The sequence below is a fragment of the Cebidichthys violaceus genome, unplaced genomic scaffold (assembly GCF_023349555.1).
Source record: "Cebidichthys violaceus isolate CVI_PGR_0920_01 unplaced genomic scaffold, fCebVio1.0.p SCAF_11, whole genome shotgun sequence".
In the NCBI taxonomy this organism is placed as follows: domain Eukaryota; kingdom Metazoa; phylum Chordata; class Actinopteri; order Perciformes; family Stichaeidae; genus Cebidichthys; species Cebidichthys violaceus.
Genome location: NW_027176274.1, coordinates 4,555,695 through 4,577,066, shown reverse-complemented (window position 1 = coordinate 4,577,066; position 21,372 = coordinate 4,555,695). Strand labels below are relative to the sequence as shown.

The 21,372-nt window shown below is 42.5% G+C and overlaps 3 protein-coding genes across 3 annotated transcripts in view; all 3 read right to left on the bottom strand.

Moving 5' to 3' along the window:
• Positions 1-10,484, bottom strand: part of ralba (v-ral simian leukemia viral oncogene homolog Ba (ras related)) — a 12,644-nt gene extending 2,160 nt beyond the window's left edge. Inside the window, exons 1-3 of the mRNA XM_068701469.1 lie at positions 10,347-10,484; positions 1,613-1,824; positions 762-970 (exon numbers count right to left, since the gene is read on the bottom strand). Of these exons, the coding sequence (XP_068557570.1) occupies positions 762-970; positions 1,613-1,726 (323 nt within the window). The 5' untranslated portion in view covers positions 1,727-1,824; positions 10,347-10,484. The remainder of the gene's footprint in view (positions 1-761; positions 971-1,612; positions 1,825-10,346) is intronic.
• Positions 10,485-14,236: 3,752 nt separating this feature from the next.
• nepro (nucleolus and neural progenitor protein) lies at positions 14,237-18,585 on the bottom strand. The gene is made up of 9 exons (XM_068734581.1): positions 18,489-18,585; positions 18,158-18,312; positions 17,986-18,074; positions 17,261-17,389; positions 17,002-17,079; positions 16,495-16,823; positions 16,147-16,205; positions 15,806-16,020; positions 14,237-15,522 (listed from the first exon to the last, which is right to left on the bottom strand). Exons 1-9 carry the CDS (start codon positions 18,571-18,573, stop codon positions 15,213-15,215), a joined length of 1,449 nt encoding a protein of 482 aa, XP_068590682.1. The 5' UTR covers positions 18,574-18,585; the 3' UTR covers positions 14,237-15,212.
• Positions 18,586-19,694: 1,109 nt separating this feature from the next.
• tex30 (testis expressed 30) lies at positions 19,695-21,353 on the bottom strand. Its single transcript, XM_068734568.1, has 5 exons — positions 21,194-21,353; positions 20,878-21,114; positions 20,718-20,769; positions 20,190-20,404; positions 19,695-19,999 (listed from the first exon to the last, which is right to left on the bottom strand). The coding sequence occupies exons 1-5, from the start codon at positions 21,215-21,217 to the stop codon at positions 19,838-19,840; spliced, it is 690 nt and encodes a 229-aa protein (XP_068590669.1). The 5' UTR covers positions 21,218-21,353; the 3' UTR covers positions 19,695-19,837.
• Positions 21,354-21,372: the final 19 nt, after the last annotated feature.

Below are 21,372 nucleotides of genomic sequence, written 5' to 3'. Positions count from 1 at the left end.
ATATTGGGATAAGGGATGCTCCAAACAACTAATCTCTGGTGCCGACTAGCGAGGACAAATCCACTAGTCTCACTGTAAAAAAAAGTTTTACACATTGTCCCAATAAACTGAAACCAGAACTGGGTTTTAAGATCAGTATGGGTGCCATTCATAGTATTTTCTAATGTATTATTCTTTGTTTCCAGCTATGCCTGTTGTTGAAAAATCTCTTTAAAAGAGCTTAAAACATTTCCTAACATACAGCATTGAATGTGTCAAATTTTAACTCCCAGACAGATATAATGACTTGTAGTTCAGCAACATGTTGCAGTGCTATTGACTGAGATCTGCCTTTGAGCTTCAAGCGTTTTGTTAATGCTAAAGATTAAGAAAGGCTGCTATCAAAACCTTCCTGCACCAACAAATCCACACCGACACTCTTCTCTCTCAAATATTATGCAAAACCATCAAAGCAAATCTGTGGAGCGGGCTATATTTTATAAATGCAGAGCTCCTAAACAATCTTCTTACCTGGATTTGCATCACTAATTTAGGAGCCGGTACTGGTATTGGGCGTAAACTGAGCGTGACCCTACCTACTACAAGTTCTATACAATCAAGCGATCAGAACCACACCCATTGGGTCAGCAACAGACAACGTGTACTGGCTGGTATACAATTGATGGTCGATAGCCATAGCAGTCCCGGGCTCCAACAGGTGCACCGTTGACAGTTTTTTTTTCGGTCCCACACAAAAGACAGATGTAGGCGGGAGACGGTACCTGAACTCCACAGTGGCAGAGAAGGACTCCTGCTCTGTGATGGAGAAAACCAGCAGGAAGCCCTCCCCGCTGCGGAAATAGTTGTCCCTGATGGCAGCGTAGTCCTCCTGGCCGGCTGTGTCCAGAATGTCGATCTGGACCTCCTCCCCATCCAGAACCACCTTCTTCCTGTAGCTGTCGGCCTTGGTGGGCTCGTAGTCCTCCACGAACTGGAGGTGGAAAGAGACATTTCTTTGGAGATGTATCAAGTGTAAAACATGCTACAGCTTGTGTTAACATGCACAACGCATCGGTTTAGCATGAGGAGGTGTGCGTCGACAGCCCCGCAGGTTAAAATAGAAGCGTGTCTGATGGACAGCAGACGCATGAAAAATGCAGCAGATATGCTGCTTCGGTAGCGGAGCCAATCGGTGACCGTCTGCGCCCCGCATTGAGTGCTGTTGTTGTTACAGTAAACAACGTCTCTGGTCAAGCGAGCAATGGACTCGAGAAAAGTGTCGTTTTCACAACAACACCTGTTAACCTTTGAGTAGTGCTGCAGCACCTCTGTGGCGGAGGAGCCACTGTTGTTTCCTCTAATCGCGCTCTGACTTCCGTGTAACGGACAGCAGCTTCATTGTTTTCTCAACCTTATTGCATGCAACACTTCTTACAATTGTTATAAAAAAATGAAAAGCTTTCTATTGGAGAACCACTGAAACTTTACATTTTAAGCTTTTAGAGGAAGCGCTGACACAGTCGACACGTTTAACAAAACACTGGTTAGAAGGGACCAGTGCTTACTGTTCGAACCCATACTTCTGTATTGCACGCACGCGTTTCAGGCTGTTCATACGTGCGCGTTGACTCACCTCATCGTACATGAACTGCAGGGTGAGGGCCGACTTCCCCACGCCTCCACTTCCCACCATTATCACCTTGTGCAGTGCCAGAGAGCTCTGGTTTTTACTTTTACCGGTAGCCATCGCTGGATTCTTCTCTTGTGTCTCGTTCACACACTCACACACATACGCACGCACACCCACGCATACACTTCCTCTGCAACCAGACACTCCGACAAAACCTGTGAATGACAGAAGAGGAAACGCATCAACATGGACCGTGAATAAACTCCAGAAGTTTGAGGACCGTTGTTAAAGAGCTTTCGCTACGACAGTAACTAGCCGTGCCAAGGCGCTCGGCTTAGGGCCAGCAAATCTTGAATCCTAACCCCCCCCCCACCCCCCCACCCTCCCCATTAAAGTGCCAAATTGCCTAATCATGAATCCTAGAACTTTATAAAGTTCGCCATCAAAAGGTCGTTTTAGCTGATCGGAAGTAATGAAGCTATCATTCTCCACCGCGAGACGGCATTTAGGAATGCATTAAAACAGGGCACCGTGTGCTAACCTCGTTAAAAAGAAGGGAGACGTCGTCGGCCATCTATCTGCACTATAATGGCCCTGCCCTTAGAAGGTGAAAGCTCAGAGTCAATTGCTTTCACCCGACTTCCATATCTTCCGTCTCTGTCAAGACACAACTCCCAGCACAGCGCTCAGTTGTAAACGCCTGGCTGCCATGTCTTAACCTGCACAGCCTTCGGACGGACAGGAAACGGTTGTATCAAGAAGAGTCACATGTGACCGGAGGACAAGTCAGAACAAGTCACCAGCCTGTCATTAGTAGCCATCTCTAGAGAGGTTCAGGGTTGAAGTGTTTTTGTAGGACAACAATGGCCAAGTGCTAATTATATTATTGAACTGTGAATGAAGTAAAACGCTAATGTCACACTATAAACAAACTATCCCACCGTCGCATGAGTGTGAGTAGACAAAGCAGTGATGGCGGACTAGTCAGCATTATGTAGTCTCGTTCAGCCACTTTTAAAACAACGGCGTTCTTGAGAGACTCAACAGGGGGAATCTACTGATATATTCTATTTATCTCTAACGCCTGTCTTAACCCCCAGACCTTATTTCAGGCATGTGAACAAAAAGCCATTCAAAAAAGCCATTGACTGACGCGAGGGAACCAGAAGTGCAACATTTTTTAATTAATTTCTGGGTTTTAGAACTCATAGAATCAACACTATTGACTACATGTGCTATTTTGGTTCTTACATCTTTAACCACAAGGTCACATTTCTGTACGATAGCTTTACTCCTGTTACCTTATTGCAGAGATATTAAGACGAGTTATAGCTGCGTCAGCAGACATTACCATAAACAACGATTGAATATTGTCAAAAACTTCAATACTGAGCGTCTCTAGTTTGACTGAAATGGTACACTGCAAGAATACATTCATTAACACAGCCATTGATAGAATGTTTAATGATCATTTAATCCTTCAAAAACATGCCTTTCATTGTAATAATCAATGGTTATGCATAAATAAGACAGAAAATGGGACACTGAGACTCTCAAAACTTTCTATGAGATCAAACAAACGAACAATGTCGTGTTTTATAACGATGCAGTCTAGATCAATCACTTCCTGTGGACTAGCCTACTGACTTACTTCTACTGCCTGCTGTCTGATCAATATGACACATCTGCTGCATACAATGTCACAATGCAGAGAGAAACGGACCTTTTTACAATATCCTCCAGCAGACATAACCCATTCATTTGCCAAATAAATCCATTAATGTGTCAAATGCATACAGTGTGAAATGTACCATGTGGTGGGCGAGCTTTTATAAACAAGTTCACTATTTAAAGATCGGATTTTTTTTAAACTATATTGAAATGGTGCAACGTTCCATAATTCCCAAGCTGAGCGTCCCTTGGAGAGCTGACGTGTATGTTCCAGCTCTATTCGGCTCACACTGTTGTTCTATGGGCTCCACCCTTGACAATCCTGCTGGATAGGTCAACAGTAAGCAACCAGTAATCAAACAGCCATCTCACAACCAGCTACCAACAGTCAAAAGCACAGCTGAGCAGCTGGCGATAATGTCAACAGATGTCACATTATATAAATTCAAATGAATATCTTGAAGCCGAGAAGCAACAGAGCAAAGGGTGTCCTGAAAAGCTGTCTGCCAGATGACTCAATACTGTAGCATCACAGGCACCAAACTCTTTCTTTACATTCTTTTCACCGTATAATTGCATCTCTATCTGGAAAAAACTAAAAAGAATCCGTCCCTTCTCTGTGGACGTCACACTAATGGCTGATTCACAGCATTATTCACAGTCTGCTCCTGCTTAACAGTAAACATCTCACTTCAGCTCCAACAGCGAGACGAGTGTGCGCTGAGAGTCAACCAGACAAGGCGGAGGAGAGAAAACATTCCTGCTGATGGCAGGGGAAAAAAACCCCCTCATACCTCCAACTCTGGTGGGGCTTTTTTGTGTTTTCACATTTGAAGGTTTTTCTTGTAAACGTAGAGATGGATGTCGAAACATCACGGACGCCCATGACACCAGGCTTAAAAGTCCTGTAAGATTTCCATACGGTTGTCGTTTCACACAAGCATCGCGAACACCCTGGAGTAGATGAACAATTTCTACGGAAATGTGCAACGGCGCAGACGAGCTTTCGCCGCGATGTTTCCTTGCGTTGTCCAGAGGCAGAGGGGAACATGTGGTTTGCATCTAATTAACCTACGCCAGCTACAGCGCTGCGATGGATACCGAGGATGTGGCACCGTGGATCCACTGCCCCTGACAAGGATGTCTGACCTGTGCTCTTCCTGTTTTTGTTATCAGTAACCAGACCAGTGAAAGGGCTCCTAGGAAGGATATACACACACACACACACACACACACACACACACAAAATAACACACCTTCTGAAAGAACATGTGCTAAAGTCAGCACTTATGCATAGGGTCCACCATGTAAATTATTCACTTGTAACCCACTTCTCCGTGCTCATGCTCACACACAAATCCCAAAGCTAGACAAAAAGCAATCACAGTAAATAGACTTTAGTGGGGGGGGGGAGAATCTATGTTTGAAGAAGACCTTAGAGCAGGGGATCCACCATACCTCCACCAGCTGCACTTCACCACAAGGAGCTTGAAGCCTTATAATAGAAGGCATTGGCAAAAGACTAATGAATATTTAGGCCTGACCCACATATGGAACTGGAGTCTGCTTGGTGCTGGTCCTCTTTTTAAAAAAAAAGGGGCGTAGAGTTATGGAGAAGGAGGGATGCCGTCTAAAAGACCACTCTGGCTGCTACGCTCCTGAAATATAGATGGCACCAGTGCAGTGTGGGCTATAGGAATTCATTAGGAGTCCCTGGGGAGAACGGGCGCCGTGTTCCCTTTCCTGCTCAACTCAACACTTTGGCCAGGACTCACACAGATACTAATAAAAGATTACAGCAAGCAGATAAAGCCCAAACAAACTCATGTTGATGCTACGAAGCCTTGCAAATAGTCCATTTACTGCAAATAGAAAATGACCTCCAGTCACCCATGCGCTCATATGCTTTGACTGACATCCATTACAAACTACGTTATCAATTCATTGTAGAATAGAGTAAGTGAAATGGTGTGTGTGTGTGTGTGTGTGTGTGTGTGTGTGTGTGTGTGTGTGTAAATTCAAGACATCTGAGCCAACGTTGCAGAGGCCCCGATGACCCTCTTCTCTGCATTCCTGAGGACACGGGGGTGAGGGGATTTCCTCTCCTCTCTGAGGGAGGAAGCGGGGGGGGGGGGGGGGGGGGGGGGGGGTTCTGGCCCATTAACAACCCGTCAGAGTCCAAGGATCTGAGAAGGCGATGAGCTCAGCGTTTCTCTCATCATCAGCGGGTCAACTGAGTCAACCAAAACCATCCGAGGAGGGTGGTGGGTGTTATTGAAACGCTGCGATGTTGCACAGATGCAATGGGAGTATCCCACAGAACTTACAGGATGTGATGTCACTTGAGGGGAGATATGTAAATGGTAAAAGTCCACTCAAAAATATTGTGACCTGCCACCATTTTCGAACACTATTAACTAGTAGCGGACTTTTGTGCAGATACGAAACCGTGATACGATCTGAACCTTGAGTTGTATGATCCGTTGCGTCACAACTAACAGACTCCCCCTTAATAGTTCTACTGCCGGTAATACACAACTCCCTCCCTAACGCACCAGCTGCACAACTCTTGCTGTGTGTCATCAAATGTTTCCCGGTCCTCGGGTGAAAAAGTTCTTCATTTGTACTCTAGCAAATGTGAAGGGCGGACCGGGCGCTTCGCTTCTGAAGAGCTACCAAGCTTCACTGCGGAAACAACAACAGAACCTAGATGAGTCACCTCAGTCATGAAGCCGGTGTAACACTTTTAAGATCACAGAGCAACCGACGATGAACACAATTAAAAACAGCAAATCTCAGATTTGAGTTATGCAGAGACAGCAGTTACAATGGCCACTGCCAGTGGAGATGAGGAAGTGACTTGGCTCACTTAAAAATTCGGTATACAGCAGCAAAGAGGGAACTCTCAGGAAGCCACCTACAATGCATACTAACAAGCCTCGGCCAGGGGAGCGCACAGAGGAGCCTTTGATGAAACCGGGCAGCAGGAACTGAATCCTCTGGGTGGTAGAATCCTTCCTACTTCAGCAGCACTGAGGGAGCTGCTTTGTCAGGTTCTTTTTTTATTCACATGGGAATCATCATCATCATCATCATCATCATCAAGGTGCAAATGAAGTGTGGTCATCACTGATCCCATTCAGAACTAAAGACTCGGGCAAAACATCACAACATGTTGCGGAGCCTTATAGAGCGAATGCATGATCCACGGTGACGTCGCGATGCCAAAGCTTTCCGTGGGTCTAAACTTTAACACACAGCAGATATCCTCTCCAGCCGCTCCACAGCCTGGTGATCTTATCCAAACACTCACGTCTTTTCCATGAAATCATTCCACTGCATTGCTCCAGGGTAGATAGAAAGAAAGCTTCATAAACTCCACACTACTTATTTCAGTTAGACTATTTATTTATTGATGTACCAGAAACATGAAATACAGCCCAAATTGTTATCGAGATATAAAATGAAACATATCGTGATAGAAGATTTTTGCCGATATGTACGCGAGTAGGCCTATGTCCTATTGGCTGCTTTGTGGGGAGGAAACTCCATCTAGCCTTAAATTAATAATTCCCCTGCAAGTGGAAAAAAATACATAATAGTCTGATCCTCCTGAAAGGAGTTGGGAATTTCCAGCAGAAGCAAAAATGGTGTCAAACTTTTTAATGCTTGATTTAATACTTCCTATTTTCTGAGTCTTCTTTTAGAGAAGTAAACAAGAGGGGAACAAATAATTCTATGTACATGTGTTTTTTCAGATAATAACAGCTCCCTGCACTGTGCAATGGAATGGCCGCAAATTCCCCAGGCATGACTTTTAGTAATGAATGACATTCACACAAAAATATATAAAGCTCCCTGCTGACAGAAAGCAGACAATTGATGGCAGCTATATGCATCTACTTCACTATCTCCTGCACATAACCACTCACTCTCTAAGTCCAGTAAAAAAAAAGAAAGAAAGCCGTACATTTCAACACTTTCCCTTCACTTCCAAAGCCAACACCAGCAGCAGATGGTTTTCTGAGTCCTGTGCTATGACACACCAAGAGGCCGGGTCAGTCGGGAACCTCGTCCGAAAACGAAAACATGATCAGAAAAGCAGATGGACCTCTTTGATGTGAGCCAAATAGGTTAGGTCCAAAATGAGGGAAATGGGGGGGGGGGGGGGGGGGTCTTGCACAAAATGCTTGTCAATTCGGACAAGTTGCAGTAACAGGAAGGAAGCAGAGGGATTACCAAGAAGAGAAACATTCAAGTGAAAAAAAGAGCATGTGTGGAGCAACAGGGATAAACATCCCGACAGTGAAGGAGGAGGAATGCAGGGCTCTGCAGCATTCACAAAACCTTTCTTCACCTCTGATGTCATTCGCTTGCAATGTGTCTACAACGATGTAAAAATCTATCTTTCCCAGAATTACAACCCCAATCCAGCTGTGTTGTTGTTGTTGTTTGCATTAAGCAGCTAGAATGTTTGGTCAATGCTGATCAAGGCACTGACCTCTTTCATTAGTTTAAATTTCACTGGACAGTTGTCAGTCCCAGCATTAAAACAATGAATCATGCTATGGTGGGAAAAAACACTTAAATGTACGATGTAGTTACACATGATATCGGCCATCAATAGTACCAAAACAAAAACCATCCACCACTGGTGGAGCCCTACACCACTGCAAAACAAGTCCTGAATTGGTTTCCCTGGCCATGCTCTCATTGTGCTGTAGAATCAGCGTTGTGCTCATGGGTTTGCTTATAAGAGGGAGTTGACTGCATGTCATTCTAGGTTTAACAAACTTAAACTGGATACACAGAAGGGGAGATTTCAGTCCTGGAACTGGGAGAGACCTCACATGCAACAGCTTCTTTCGCTGACCTCGGCCTTTTTGGCGCAACACTCTTCACAGCAATGATCCGTCACTTAAGAATCAGTGATCTCACTCAAGCTGTCATTACCCTCCGAGGCTTTTGACCGCTTCCACCTACGAGATTGAGCGCGGTTTCTACGTTTGGGAGAGCAAACCCACAGAGAGCCCTGCTGTGGTCTCACACATAACATCCAGCTAATGGTTGTTTGCTATGTGGGATCAGCAGGCCGTGTTTAGGCCCTGACCTTCGTGCACGTCGTGTGGTGAGTAAATCAAACAACTTGTAGCGGCTCTAGGATGCAGTGGTACCACTCGGCTCTCTTTGGCTATTGAGGGTGGAGTCTGAGTTTCGATATTTACCTCGAACTCCACCACAAGACATGCTATGATTAATTCATACTCATCTAATCAGCAGAGCTTCAAAGACCCCAAAGAGGATCAGCGGTCTCCACATTGGATCTTACAATACGAGAATAATCAAGAATGTGCCTCTGAGTGTTGGGAGAACCCAGATTGTATGCATCCTCCTCTAGTCTTATTTCTTAAACTTTATTTGGAATATTCATCATGAAGCAAGTGATTGCCTTGTGCCACATTCATCAAAGCTAATGTCTCAGCTCTGTGAAATCTGTCAACGACAAACTGACTTTGGTTACGGATAATATTGCTTAAGGGGTGTAACACACAGTCCTCTGATAAAAGCAAACCAGCATTGACCGAGTGATCAATAACTTTTTCGCTGCACGTATCGAATAAATAACCAGACAAATCTGGAGCGGAGCACATCCCTCGTGCATCTGTGAACCACAAAACCCTGGATGTATCCAGCAAAGAGGATTAAGTAGAAAAGATGATCAAGTAGCAGGTTAAAGATTTTTTTTATTTTTTTTAGGTTTTTAAACTAGGCCTTAATGACCCTTGAGACACATTAATCTGGATGATGAATTGCATTTGTCACTTTCCCCTGATACCAAAACGAAGTCTTATTAATGAGATGGAGCAACCGTGTATTGCTTTGTCAACACTATCCTATCCTGAATCCCCTCAACCTGTCTGCAGACAAAAACAAGGTTTACTAAGAGTTGAAAACATTCATCTGCAAAATGTAGCCTCAGTAAACACAACAGTACACATGAACATCCCCTTCTTGCACTAAACTAGTTTGCCTCTACCTTAAATCTGCACTAGTTTGACCCGTTTTGTATTGAGTGACCACGTTTTTAGCAGCTTTCAAAATGAGTAAATCAACAGATGTCCTCCTTCACTGTGTGTCAATGGGTCCACGAGAAAATAAGATTATTAACTAATTGCATTAAGCAGACTGGTCATACAGGAAATCATATTTGACAATAACTGCATTATAATCTCATGCATACCAAAACTGTGTGGTGGAAAACTACTCTGCTTTTGCTGACAGTTGGGAATAACGTTAAGTGAAGAAACCATGAGCCAGTTTGGGTGTGTCGTGTTCTCAGGGGGAGGTGACTTTTCAGGAAATACCGTTGGCGTAACGTTAATTATCAACGGGAATACAATTTAAACAGCATGCTAATTGTACATAGAGCTAATAAAGCATACAAGTAGCTTCACTAAAACCCCCAACAACACCTAACAGATAACGTTACATCTGTCAAACACGTAGTGTGACTTCACGCTAGCGTAGTTTATAATAGCTTTATAAGCTAACGCTAGTAACAGCAGCTGACAACACAAAAAAACTCATAAACACGGACTTTGGTAGTAAGACTACCGTTTATACTACCACAGCCCTAAACCCGGTGGGATGACTGCCAACGTATAAAAACAGACATGCTCTTTTCATTCATCCAGAAATAAAGACAATTGAAGGAGTGCCAGCAAATTAATGCAAACGGTGTCCACATCAGTAACGCTAAACAACATTGACGCTAGCTAACGTAAAGATAATTTACCAGCGAATAGTAATGTTAGCATTATGCTATACCCATTAACTAAGGCATGTATGACACGCAAGCTACAACACTAAAGCAGACATTGAAACTTGTTAACAGCTAGTTAAAACCGATACGAATTAGGAGTTAATTTGAACGCATCATCGTTGTATTAAGCGGTCACCCCTCTAACGTTAGGTCCATTGCTTAAAACAGGTGTGGTACTTTGTTACTCGGCCGTGTAGAAACATCCATTTATTACACTCCAGTAACACATTTCTGAACACTTACCAACGCAGGAGTTTTGTATTTCTGCCCTCGGTTAATGTTATCTTGATGACTGCATTAATAGAGCATGTCGGGACATTGGTTCTCCAAAAAGCTAAACCGCTCCTGCAACAAAAGCCCCACCTTCCGGATGTAAGAACTAAAGATGACAGGATGTAGCGTCATCCTCGCCTCTTGTCCAGTCCGTCGACGTTTGTTTAGATTTTTCGCTAAAAGCAAATTTATGTGTAATTGAGCTCGTCACATTTGACCCGTTCAATGCAACTAATTACTTAAAAAAAAAAAAAAAAAAAATGTGTAATGTCCAGAAATCCACACACAGGGACATCTGTGTGGCACCATATGTGTTTGTTAAAGCTCTTAAATACTCTTAATTACAAACTAAATACACTCAATCATTTTGCGAGCAATTTTTATATAGTTTCACATTTTTTAAATGGGGTTTTACCTACTGTTTTGGGCAGCCATTGCCCAATGCAACTTTGGAATAATTATAGCTGTTTAGATTACACATATGATGCAGGGCTACTGTTTTTTTCACCATCAAATAAACTACCTATTAGTTTCCTGATTGATTAACTAATTAGTCTTTTTAATTGGGAGAACTTACCCATCACGGGTTCCCAGTGCCACAGTGACATTTTCAAATTTCTTGTTTTGTCCTTTCAAAACTCAAAACCCGAAAGATATTCATTGAATGATATACATCTAAGAAATGTTCATATTTGAAAAGGTACATAAACAATTACTTATCAAAATTGCTGCAGATTGCAGATTTGAATGAATGCATAGACAAGCATGGTACAATATACAGCCACATTTTTATAAAACACATTATCACAGTATTATTAGTTGTGATGTTATGCACAGGAAATTTGAAGTGGCTAAATACAAAACCACAGGTATGACTTTTTGACAATACAATTATATCCTTATTTTTGGCAAATAGTTAGGTTTTCAGTTCAGAAAACTAAGTCGCCAAAGACACTTATATGACATCCTATTAAAATGCATGCTTAAAATGGAGCTTAGTGATGCTCTTGTGGTCTTCAATGAGTAACAGTACAGGCAATGCAATCTTTTTCATTGCAATGCACTAATGGTGTCCTCTATGGCCATGGATACGAGTAAGTGAGTATAGAAAGTAAATGGAAGGATGGTTATGAACTGGGGACTTCTTTAGGTCTTATTTATAGAGTTGATTAAAAGCTTGTCACTATGTGCTCCCGAAAGACTTTATGAGCCCAGGTTCGGAGACATTGGCCTCAAACATGAAAAAGAATAAAGGAGTGCATTTTTTAATTTTATTTCCATCTTAATTGCAGCGGGGGAATAGAGCACACACATACATATATGTTACAGGTCCCAGCCCTCTAAGTATACGGCACTGATGGAGGAGCAGTTAATGCTCTAAAGGTTGTTCTCACACATATATTCTTGGACACAGACAAAAAAAAAAAACAGAAGCCACACTCATGATTGAACAGGTTATTACAGAATGTATGTTCTACTTCCTGCCAGTGTGAATAACAATAAAATGAATGTCATCTATACATGGAGGGACACGACCTCAGACTTCACTTCATACGAGATTTTTGAGAATTAGTGAGATAAAAATCTATTTAAGGTTCATTAGCTATTCCTAGACATACTCATAATATTGCACTGGGATTGAAAGCCCCTATAGTAAAGCGTATAAAGAATTATTGTAGGGCTAGTGGCTGCACCATTCATATTCAGTGTACCTCTCTGGCCTTAATGAGAATTTCAAGCTTACATACTTCCTCTACTAGTTTTCACTTTATTCATGGCCTTGGTCCAAATGTATGCTTTCTCATTGATGTATTGGAGACCAGGTTGAGTAATGAAAAGCGCTATAGAGCTTGATGCACTAGGTTGGTCTCCATGGCGGTACTTTGTGTTTTGTCTCTGCGGAGATAATGTGATCGACTTTGTACACCTCTGAGCATAAATGTTGAGAATTCCTTAATGCCAAAGCCATCCATAAGCTGAGACCTGAAACATTTGGGCGCTCTATTCCCCTTCTGCTATTAGGGTGAGAGGAAAATAAATTGCAGAGCAGCATACTGGAGGGTGCAGCCCTGTATATTCCTTCTCCTGTTTTAGGTCATAATATGCCCACAGGCCATGACTGATGCTTTCACAGAATCCCCTGGAGAACCATCCCATTTCAACAAAAAATATGCACAATTCCAGCACTGAACCTGGCCATGCGGAACCATCTATTTACAACGATAAGCTATTAAATACCTCCTGGCTGACAGAGGTAGACAGACAGTCTATGGTCTCCCTACTCTGAACCAGACGGTGCTGAAGGCTTGCTGCCCCAGCCAGATAATGATTGCAGGCTGTACAGCTGGGGAAAAAAGACATTGACCACAGTGAAGCTATTGCTGGAATTGGTCTACAAATTCTGTAACTGGATGAGGGGCTTTTTACTACCTGTTCAGCTGAATATTTTTAGTAGAGATGTTTGTTGCAATTTCTGACAGTTACGTGTCAGCATTTTATGTTTCATTGCTGCTTATTGGCAACAAATTGTGGCCTCTCCATTGGTTTACCAGTGGCCGAGGTAAAGTAAATGTAGACACTTGTTAATCAGCTCAACAGCCCCACAGTCTGTACAGAGTTAAACAAACCCAAACTCTGCAGGCGTGTTGGTGACGTTATGCACAGTCGATGAAGAATGCACCACTGACACAATCTCTAAATTGCTGTCACTGCATGTTATTGAATTTACTTTATTTTGTATTTCATTAAAAGTAGCACGGTCAGAGTCTTTTTGTATTGCATGAAAACTAATATCCTCAGTTTATATTTGAGTAAATCTTCAACAAGGCACCTCTGCTGCATTGTTTTTTTGTAGATTCATTTATCCAGCGGTGCTTTCATTTCTACTAAAGGACAAGATTTGCAAGAAAAAAATTGATTACGTTCACATTTTGTTGGAGATAATAGCTGCTAAATTAAAAGTGCTCAAAAGGTTTTGCTGGCATGTATATTCCCCTTTATGCTCATACAAGTGTCCCTCCTATTAATCTGGGTACTGACAGCATTTGGCACTCCTTCAAACTTTATGCAGAGATAGAAATCGTCCGACTATCGACGTGCCTGTGAATACAGAAAGCAGACATTCAAGGCTCTTCCTCTGCAGGAGAGTCCACCTCGCCTAACTGGTTTAGATGAAACCCAGAACGCACATCAGGAATCTGCAGACTCACGTGGACAAATGAAGCTGGCGGGCTAATGCCAGACCATAACTCAACCCAGTCAGCGCTCGGTGAGGACGGAGAAAACTGCACCGTTGTATTTGTGCAGATGGGAAAACTGTGTCTTTTTTTTTTGGCAAAGGATGACAAGATGGTGGGCAGGAAGAAAACACAGGCTGCAGCAAAACTAACCCTTTAGCTTCTAATGTGGTGCAGAGCCTCCACTCGTGAACAACCCCGGTCGCTGTGGACTGCCAGACACCTGCGCGTTTTGGATGTGATAACACCTGCACAGTTCTCACACTTGACTTCAAAAAGGCCTAGAGCTGGCCCACCCCGCTTACTGACACACACCACTGCCGGTGTGTGTGTGTGTGTGTGTGTGTGTGTGTGTTCTCCGCTCCTATCAGCACTCACTCTCCAGCACACATTCAATTCAAAAAGGAGAGACGTCTGGTTCACAATTACCAAGGATGAATGATTCATCGCATATTCTCCGAGAACAATCAACAGCCTGGAACTAATCATCGAATGCATTCATTTATCAACTCCACCAGGTGGAGACAGAAATACCGTGAGGGTTTTAAGAAGCCTTTTTGACGTGGGATCTGTAACATGCACGGCTTTCACTGCCTGAAATAAGCATTTGCAGTATATTGCATGGTTCATTAAACAGGTTTTATTGCGTTGGGCATTAGACATGCATGTTATTATACCTGCAGCGCTGTCTTCAGAGGGTGGAACAAGATGTGCACTTAACAGCTCTCTACTGTTCACCGTACGCATGTCTGAACGGGACTAAAGCCTCATTTGGTGTTCAGTACCAATAAAATGTGGCTTCAGTGCTCAGGAACAACCCAAGTCCATTACACTGTATCATAAAGCTGTTCCACAGTCAACAGATACATCTATACATGTTTAAAAAACAATTCAGGTCAAGACTCTGGTATTTCTAAAAAAACAGTCTCTTTGGATCAGTTCCATTGGTTCTGTACGCCTCACACATGTGGATTAGTTGTGTTATAGTTAACAGTGTCTAGAAGATTAGCATCTTCACTGAAATCATTGCATAAATGTGACAAGAAGAAGAAAAAAATACTTCCTTGCGCAGCGTATGCAGTGTAAAAATATAAAAAATATGGAAAATCAACTTTCTTGCATATGGGGTTTTACAGTCTTAGGATTTCAAGCTCAACCTTTGAATATTTGTGTTCACATTTGTTGCAGCAGACACGCTTCAAAACATTTCTATTCAAATGACTGCTGTGGAGGTTTTATCTGTGACAAAAGCGTTCAACGCTCTTGTCCTTCTGAGACAAAAGACAAGCGCCAGGAGCGGGAGATGTTTCTTATGATTTGCCTGCTCTGAAGTTCCTCCATTTCAAATATTTAAATACCTTATTATTCAGTCCCTATTAGACCAAACAAGAGTGGAAACTACCTTTTTTTTTTTTTACCTATTCTTAAAAAAAAATCCCCACTTCTACTTTCGGCAATATAGTGACTGCTTCTGTTTAGCACTTCATACCATGTCCAATCAGCAGTTCTCATCAAATTCCATCTTTCCTGTCATAACAAAAGCATGCGTCACATACTGAGCTATGTCCTTTGTTTCCTTGGACCTGTCTATTCCAAAGTGTCACAAACCCACAGAGGCAAATATATCATCTATGTCATCAAGGCCGTCACAGCTGGCGGTCTGAGATGTCGCCTTGCATGCGCTCCTGCGTATTTGGTCGTCCCCTGACAGTCCAGACGCCGATGACTCAGTCCTCTTCGGCGGTTTCTTTTTCACGCCAGTTCTCAGCGCCGAACACTTAAATCGACTCCTGAGTGACTGAAGGCGAGTTCTCAGGCGAGCAGACGACCGACGGGCTCTCGGCGCTGACCCTCGAGGAGATGAAGCCCAGCAGACTTCCTGTCTGAAGGACCGCAACCTCCTCCGGACGCTGGGGATGAGGACGAATTACAGAAAGAGGAGCAGTATCAGTATGTCACAGAATACTTGAGTATGTACTTTTCCTTCACACATAGCAGCTACTTTATACGGTACAGCTGTACAGTCTAATGCAATCCAACACAACTGTTCAGCCAAAAGTCTTAATTTATGTGGCTTTTCATAATAATAATAATAATAATATATGATTGTCTGGGTAATAGTCAGTGATGATGTTGTACTGGACATTATATTCGTACCTAATTAACTGACCAATATTCTGCTGTTGCTCTTACTTGTAACCTGCTGCCTCTAGGTATTTCATCCTTTGGCACTTTAACAGCAGGAAGGTTAAAAGACGCTTCTCCTTCCGCATCTTCTGGGAGTCACACCATGGGATCATTTCCTCTAGATGCGTCGCCATGTCTATGAAGGTCGTAGCCTCTCTCACTCGTCTCTTGAACTTTTGTTTCTCGTCAGCCTCGTGTGCTTTCTGTGGGGAGGACTTGCCCTTGGGTAACAAAATTACATAATCATTAGATAGGATGATTACATATTCTTTAAATATTAAAATATATATATATATATATATATATATATATATATATATATATATATATTTGGTTCTCTCACATACCTCAGTAAAGTCCCTGACAACCTTGAGAAAAGGCTTCATGTCAGAGTCAAGACCGATACCTGAAAAAAATAACAATAAGGTCAATACTGTTGTAACATTGTTCCCTCTGCATGGTGAATGAGATGGTGAGAAAATGAAGCACCGGGTAAAAATACAGCTTTGCTAAAATCACCTGGTGCAAATCACACAAGGCTACATTGAGGATTATCACGTCAACTATGAGTAGCGATGAAAGCAAACCACAGGCCGACTGGTTTTTCAGAACCTGCAGTTGTTTCGTCACCCTCCTGTGAAGGACTTGTGTCATATCTGTCATACATAATACAGAGCAGTGAAAAAGCTCCACACCTCTTTCAATAGAAACACCCAGATCTTCTTTGACTTTCCTCTTCCCTCCCTGGTTCTTGACTTTAACAGAAGGTTCCTTCTTCCTCCTCCTCTCCTGCTGCTGCTGCTGCTGCTGCTGCTTCTCCTTGTGGTATGTAGCCCGGTGACCATGTGCCGGCTTTTTGGCCAGTAGAAATGCATCAGAAGGACCCAGGAACTGAGCCATATCTGCTGGCAGGGAGAAGTCTTTGAGGAAGGCCATGGGCTGGGCGTTGGCTACTTCTCTGAGGAGCTCCAGGAGCTGCTGATACAGAGCGGACAGGCTGACCAGGACACCGCGGGAAATCACCCTGATGAAGCACAAGGAAGGCGGGTTTAGGTTTGGAGGACGGCAGTGGTCTCTCAACATTTCTACTGCAGAGTATATTTTTAAACTCAACATGCAAAGCTGCCTTGTGCGGTATAATTCTGCATCGTTTTGCATTTCTCAGCTTTTTCAGACGCGACCATGAGGAAGAGCGCACTCACCAGAGACGACTGAGCATGCTGGTTATCACCATATTCAAGATAACAAACTCCTCCCACTTCATCTGCTGCTTTGAGAGTCTGAAGCACAAATCTCTTAAGGACAAACCCAGGAGGTGGCATCAAGAAAAGCAAAGACTCATCACACTTAACTCAAGACAAAAAAAAGATTCACAAAAACTTTTCAGAGATTTCTGTCAGATTACTCTTCGTGTTTCTGAACAGTACCACCTTTAAAAAAAAAAAAAAAAAAAAAGGATACGTGAAAGCTCTGCTGCAGCGACTCAAGGTGCAGCTCATCAGCCGGCCGGCTCCCAGCACTTTGAGACAGAGCCACTCCAGCATGGGCTGACTGGGGACGTCACACTGCCCGGCCTCCATGCTCAGTCCTCTGAACACACACCAGCATGTCATTACAGCCTCACACACACATTTAAACAAAATCAGTCACTGCTGTGAAGACTTTGAAGCTGTAGACTAACACGGTTTAACTGATCTGCCATAGTGGAGTAAGGAGCCACCCTATGGCTTCAGCTGAAAAATCTCATGTTAAAAGGTTTCCCTATGAGATTGTTACTGCCACTGAGAGATATGTCACATAGTCAATTTTACTCTTAATTACATAAGATACTTTAGGAACAAAATAAAAGAAACGCATGTTGTGTATTTATTATTCTCTGGTACTTTTGAACTCTGAAATGTAAAGTTGCAATTCCTTTTACATTGTTAATTTTTTTTTCTAAACCCACAGCATAGAAATGTCCTGACCTGATGTGGAAGATCGCTGCCGGAGATATTATAAGTCTGCATAGGCCGATCAAGCTCCAGTGAATTGTTTATAGTTTATAGCAGTTAATCCATGCAAGCTTACACACACATTGTGTGACATTAAACAGCAAAGACTGTGTTTGACGCCTTTATGTTCATAAACAAAAAACAGCACATCACACTGAGACAGTAAAGCTTTTTTATATTCATTTTATGTACCTTTGAAATCTGTTGGGACACAACTCTGTCAGCTCCTGCAGAGCAACATCAAGCTTCATGCACTTCAGCCTGTTTATGCATTGTTCAACCTGTGAGAGGAAAATGAAAATGGCACATCAGTTAGTTCTTCAGCTTTGTCAGCTCTACCTCTTCTATGTGTCTGTTTCCTCACCTGCTTTAAGCCCTTGAACGTCTTGTTGCCTCTGGAGCTGTTGTTCAGGACGTACAGCAGCTCGTACAGAAGTCGTACCTCCGTTTGAAGCAACTCACTCCGAAGCAGCTTAAGCACCATCTCATTCTCCACCAGCAGGTCTTTAACACGTGCATCTGCGTGACAGCAACAACACTCAAACATGACAGTTCATTCAACGATGAAGTACAACTCCTCATCACTGCTGAGGGTGGATCTATGCCCCTAACACGTGGGTTGCAATATACACAGAGTGTCTTTGGTCTATCATCCGCATATTACGCTAGTTAACATCCGAACATAACAATCGTACCTGTAGTTGAAGTGAAGTGCACACGGACACGAGAAACGGCACCGGGAAAAGCAATGTTTACCCTGTTCCACGGTTCTCCTGCCATGCTTCCCCGAGAAAGAAACATGCGGAAGTGAGCCAGCCAATCGTATTCGACTAAATGTAAACGTCAGAGTTTGTCTTAAAGGCACAGGCAACACATTGCGGTTCAGCTGCAGGTCGGACAACAGTACTAATAGTAGTAATGTTTACGCTGTTTGAATTCCATCGATACTTAATCACCAGTCAAGTTATGGAATTTGGAGGTTATTGGTTTTGAGTTGTAGTTTCTGTTATGAATGTCAAGGAACTGGTGTGCATTTATTTTGGCATTCCCCGGTTGTGAAACCTATGTGCTTTTATTAATGACAATATTGATGCTTTAAAGGAATGCGTTGTTTTGTGTAGGACTCAGGAAAACTCTTATTTGTACACGATTAATGTAATTTTATTATTATAATGAACAATTTCAGTATCTATAAATGTAAATTCAAGAAACCATGCTTTAAGCAATATGTTCAAATAATAGATTAATTAAATGCAACACTCTAAAATAAAAAGCAATTCAAACCGTATAACGTTGTACTGTATTACGTTTTTGTAATATAGATCTTTATCCCCCCCTAGCGTTACATACATGTATTTTATTCTCTTCCTACCTTGTGATGAGGTATTGTACTTGTAAAATGTCTTTAGAGAGAGAAATCAAAGGGCCCGCATCTGGAAGTGGACTTTCTGGTAAACACCCTTCAATTTGCAAAAATGTCTTTTACTATAAAAAAATAAAGAACAAAGAGAAAGTTTAACTAATTTGGGATTAATTTGAATCCCTTGATCAACCCTGGGTTTCTGGTCTCACAAACTAGCTTGAGTTCTCACTGAGGTCAGTTGCCATGATAACTAAGGCACCTGCAAACTGTAAGGACATACATTTATTCATACCTACAGGATCCCAGTATGGACAAAATCAGTGGTACGCCTTTACTTTACCAGAAATATGATAAATGCGTCCCAGTCTTGTTATAAAATTTAGAGATCGTAGGTCATTTGAAATTGTGCTGCAGAGTCAATGTAAAGTACTACAGTATTATTGTTTGTCAGATTTTGTGCACAGGTGAAGACATTCTGGCTGCGGTGTGGATGACTAGCAAAACGACTTATTTTCTGGGACATAACATTTTTATTTTTGGTAGCAGTGAATCATTTTTCCATTTCATTTTCAAGAATGTCTTATAAAAAAAGACAAAACAATTTGTCCACACAGTGTACAAATACATATATCCTTTATTTGACTAAAAAGAACATCACAAAAACAAATTAACTGAATGAATCTATGTTCCCTGATTACTCATCCAGGTGATGACTTGTAGATTCACTTCATCCAGCACAGAATCCTCCGACCTTCCCTTCACTGTCAGTCCATGACTGCCTCCTTCCAGCCAGAAAACCTCAACTTTAGCTTTCATTTCTTTTACCGTCCCTTCAAAAAGCACCTGAGCAAGCAAAATAAGAATGAAAAAAATAAATCAGGATGCAAAACAATGGAATGATTAATAAATATCAATAATGTAGAAGAAAAGATAAGTAACTTAATGCATACACACTTACGTAAATACAAATTGAAAATCCTACAACTGTATAAGAAATTGCCCCCCCCCCCCCCCCCCCCCCAACCGTCCTCACCCTGTCACACATGTTGTCCTCAGTGCCTGACACACACAGCACAGGCAGGTGCTCCGGTAGCCCCCTGAGATCCTCAGTCCGTTGCAGATGGGCATGCGTCTGCGCCGGAGGATGCAGAGGGAACGACAGGCAGATGACGCCCTGCAATGCATCCTGGGATTCATCGCTCAGCTGCCTGGCTAAAGCCGCAGCAGCACGACATCCCATCGACCTTCCTGTGGATGGAGTCAAGATATCATACTCAGCGAGTGCTGCATTTCATATTGTATTCTCTCTTCTTTTCTTTTTTTTTTTTAACAATGCACAATTTTGGCAAAACCTAGAACTGTTTAAGGGCAGATTAACCAATACTGGCATTTCAGAATATGACCCATTATAAGTAATTGAATTGATCCGTCTATTATTGTATTGTTCATTTAACTTCCAACACCTTAGAAATTAAACTCAACAGGTACTTAAATACATGGTAAATTGGCACATGTTAGTGTATTAGATGTAAATCAAAGTAAGCCCACTAGTGTTGCTTACCTCCAACAAATATGTGCTTTATGGTAAACTTCTGTAGAGATTTCAAGAAGTCCTAAGGGAGGAAACACAAGTGTGTCAAAACATCCTACTGATTCTGAATCTGTTATTAGTTGTGGATACAATAGTGACTGCTATGTCTGGAATGAATGGAACATCTCACCCACACAGCGCGGTAAGCCTTTACTTTATACGCCAAGTTTAAACCTTTACACGTGAAACGGAAACAAAGGAAACCATTTGAAGCCAAGGCGTGTGCCAGAGAAACCAGATGTTTAAAGTTCATGTCTCCACCCGCCCCGTGGGTGAGAATGACGGCCGTGTGAACATCTGTAGCCGAGGCAGGGAAACACATGGCAGCATCCAGATGCTTTGTCCCAAATGGAACTTTCACTTTGTCCTGAAAGCCAGTGAGAAGTCAGTGAGCGCTGTGTCCGGTGTCCCAACGACATCCATTGTGGCTAATGCTTGATATTTACCTCGTCAAACTCTTCCATTACCATTGAATGAAAGAACACGGTCTTGTTCTATGGGGAGTGGCACATGCGCAGTGTAACAGGAGCCGCGTTAGAGATGAAAATAGACAGGTTCCACTCCGCTCTGCTCGTTTAATTAACCCTCCTCGTCCATTACAAGACTGTTTAGAGGTTTCTTCTCT

What these genes read in the sequence shown, in the direction of transcription:
- nepro (XM_068734581.1), bottom strand. Translation starts at nt 18,573, where the DNA reads ATGGCAGGAGAACCGTGGAACAGGGTAAACATTGCTTTTCCCGGTGCC. An exon ending in TGTCCCAACAGATTTCAAAG is followed by an intron (nt 17,390 to 17,985) that starts GTACATAAAATG and finishes GTGTGTGTTCAG; the next exon opens with AGGACTGAGCATGGAGGCCG. An exon ending in GGGTGTTTCTATTGAAAGAG is followed by an intron (nt 16,206 to 16,494) that starts GTGTGGAGCTTT and finishes TATTTTTTTCAG; the next exon opens with GTATCGGTCTTGACTCTGAC.
- tex30 (XM_068734568.1), bottom strand. Translation starts at nt 21,217, where the DNA reads ATGGTAATGGAAGAGTTTGACGAG. An exon ending in AGGCTTACCGCGCTGTGTGG is followed by an intron (nt 20,770 to 20,877) that starts GTGAGATGTTCC and finishes TTCCTCCCTTAG; the next exon opens with GACTTCTTGAAATCTCTACA. An exon ending in AAAGCACATATTTGTTGGAG is followed by an intron (nt 20,405 to 20,717) that starts GTAAGCAACACT and finishes CTCCATCCACAG; the next exon opens with GAAGGTCGATGGGATGTCGT.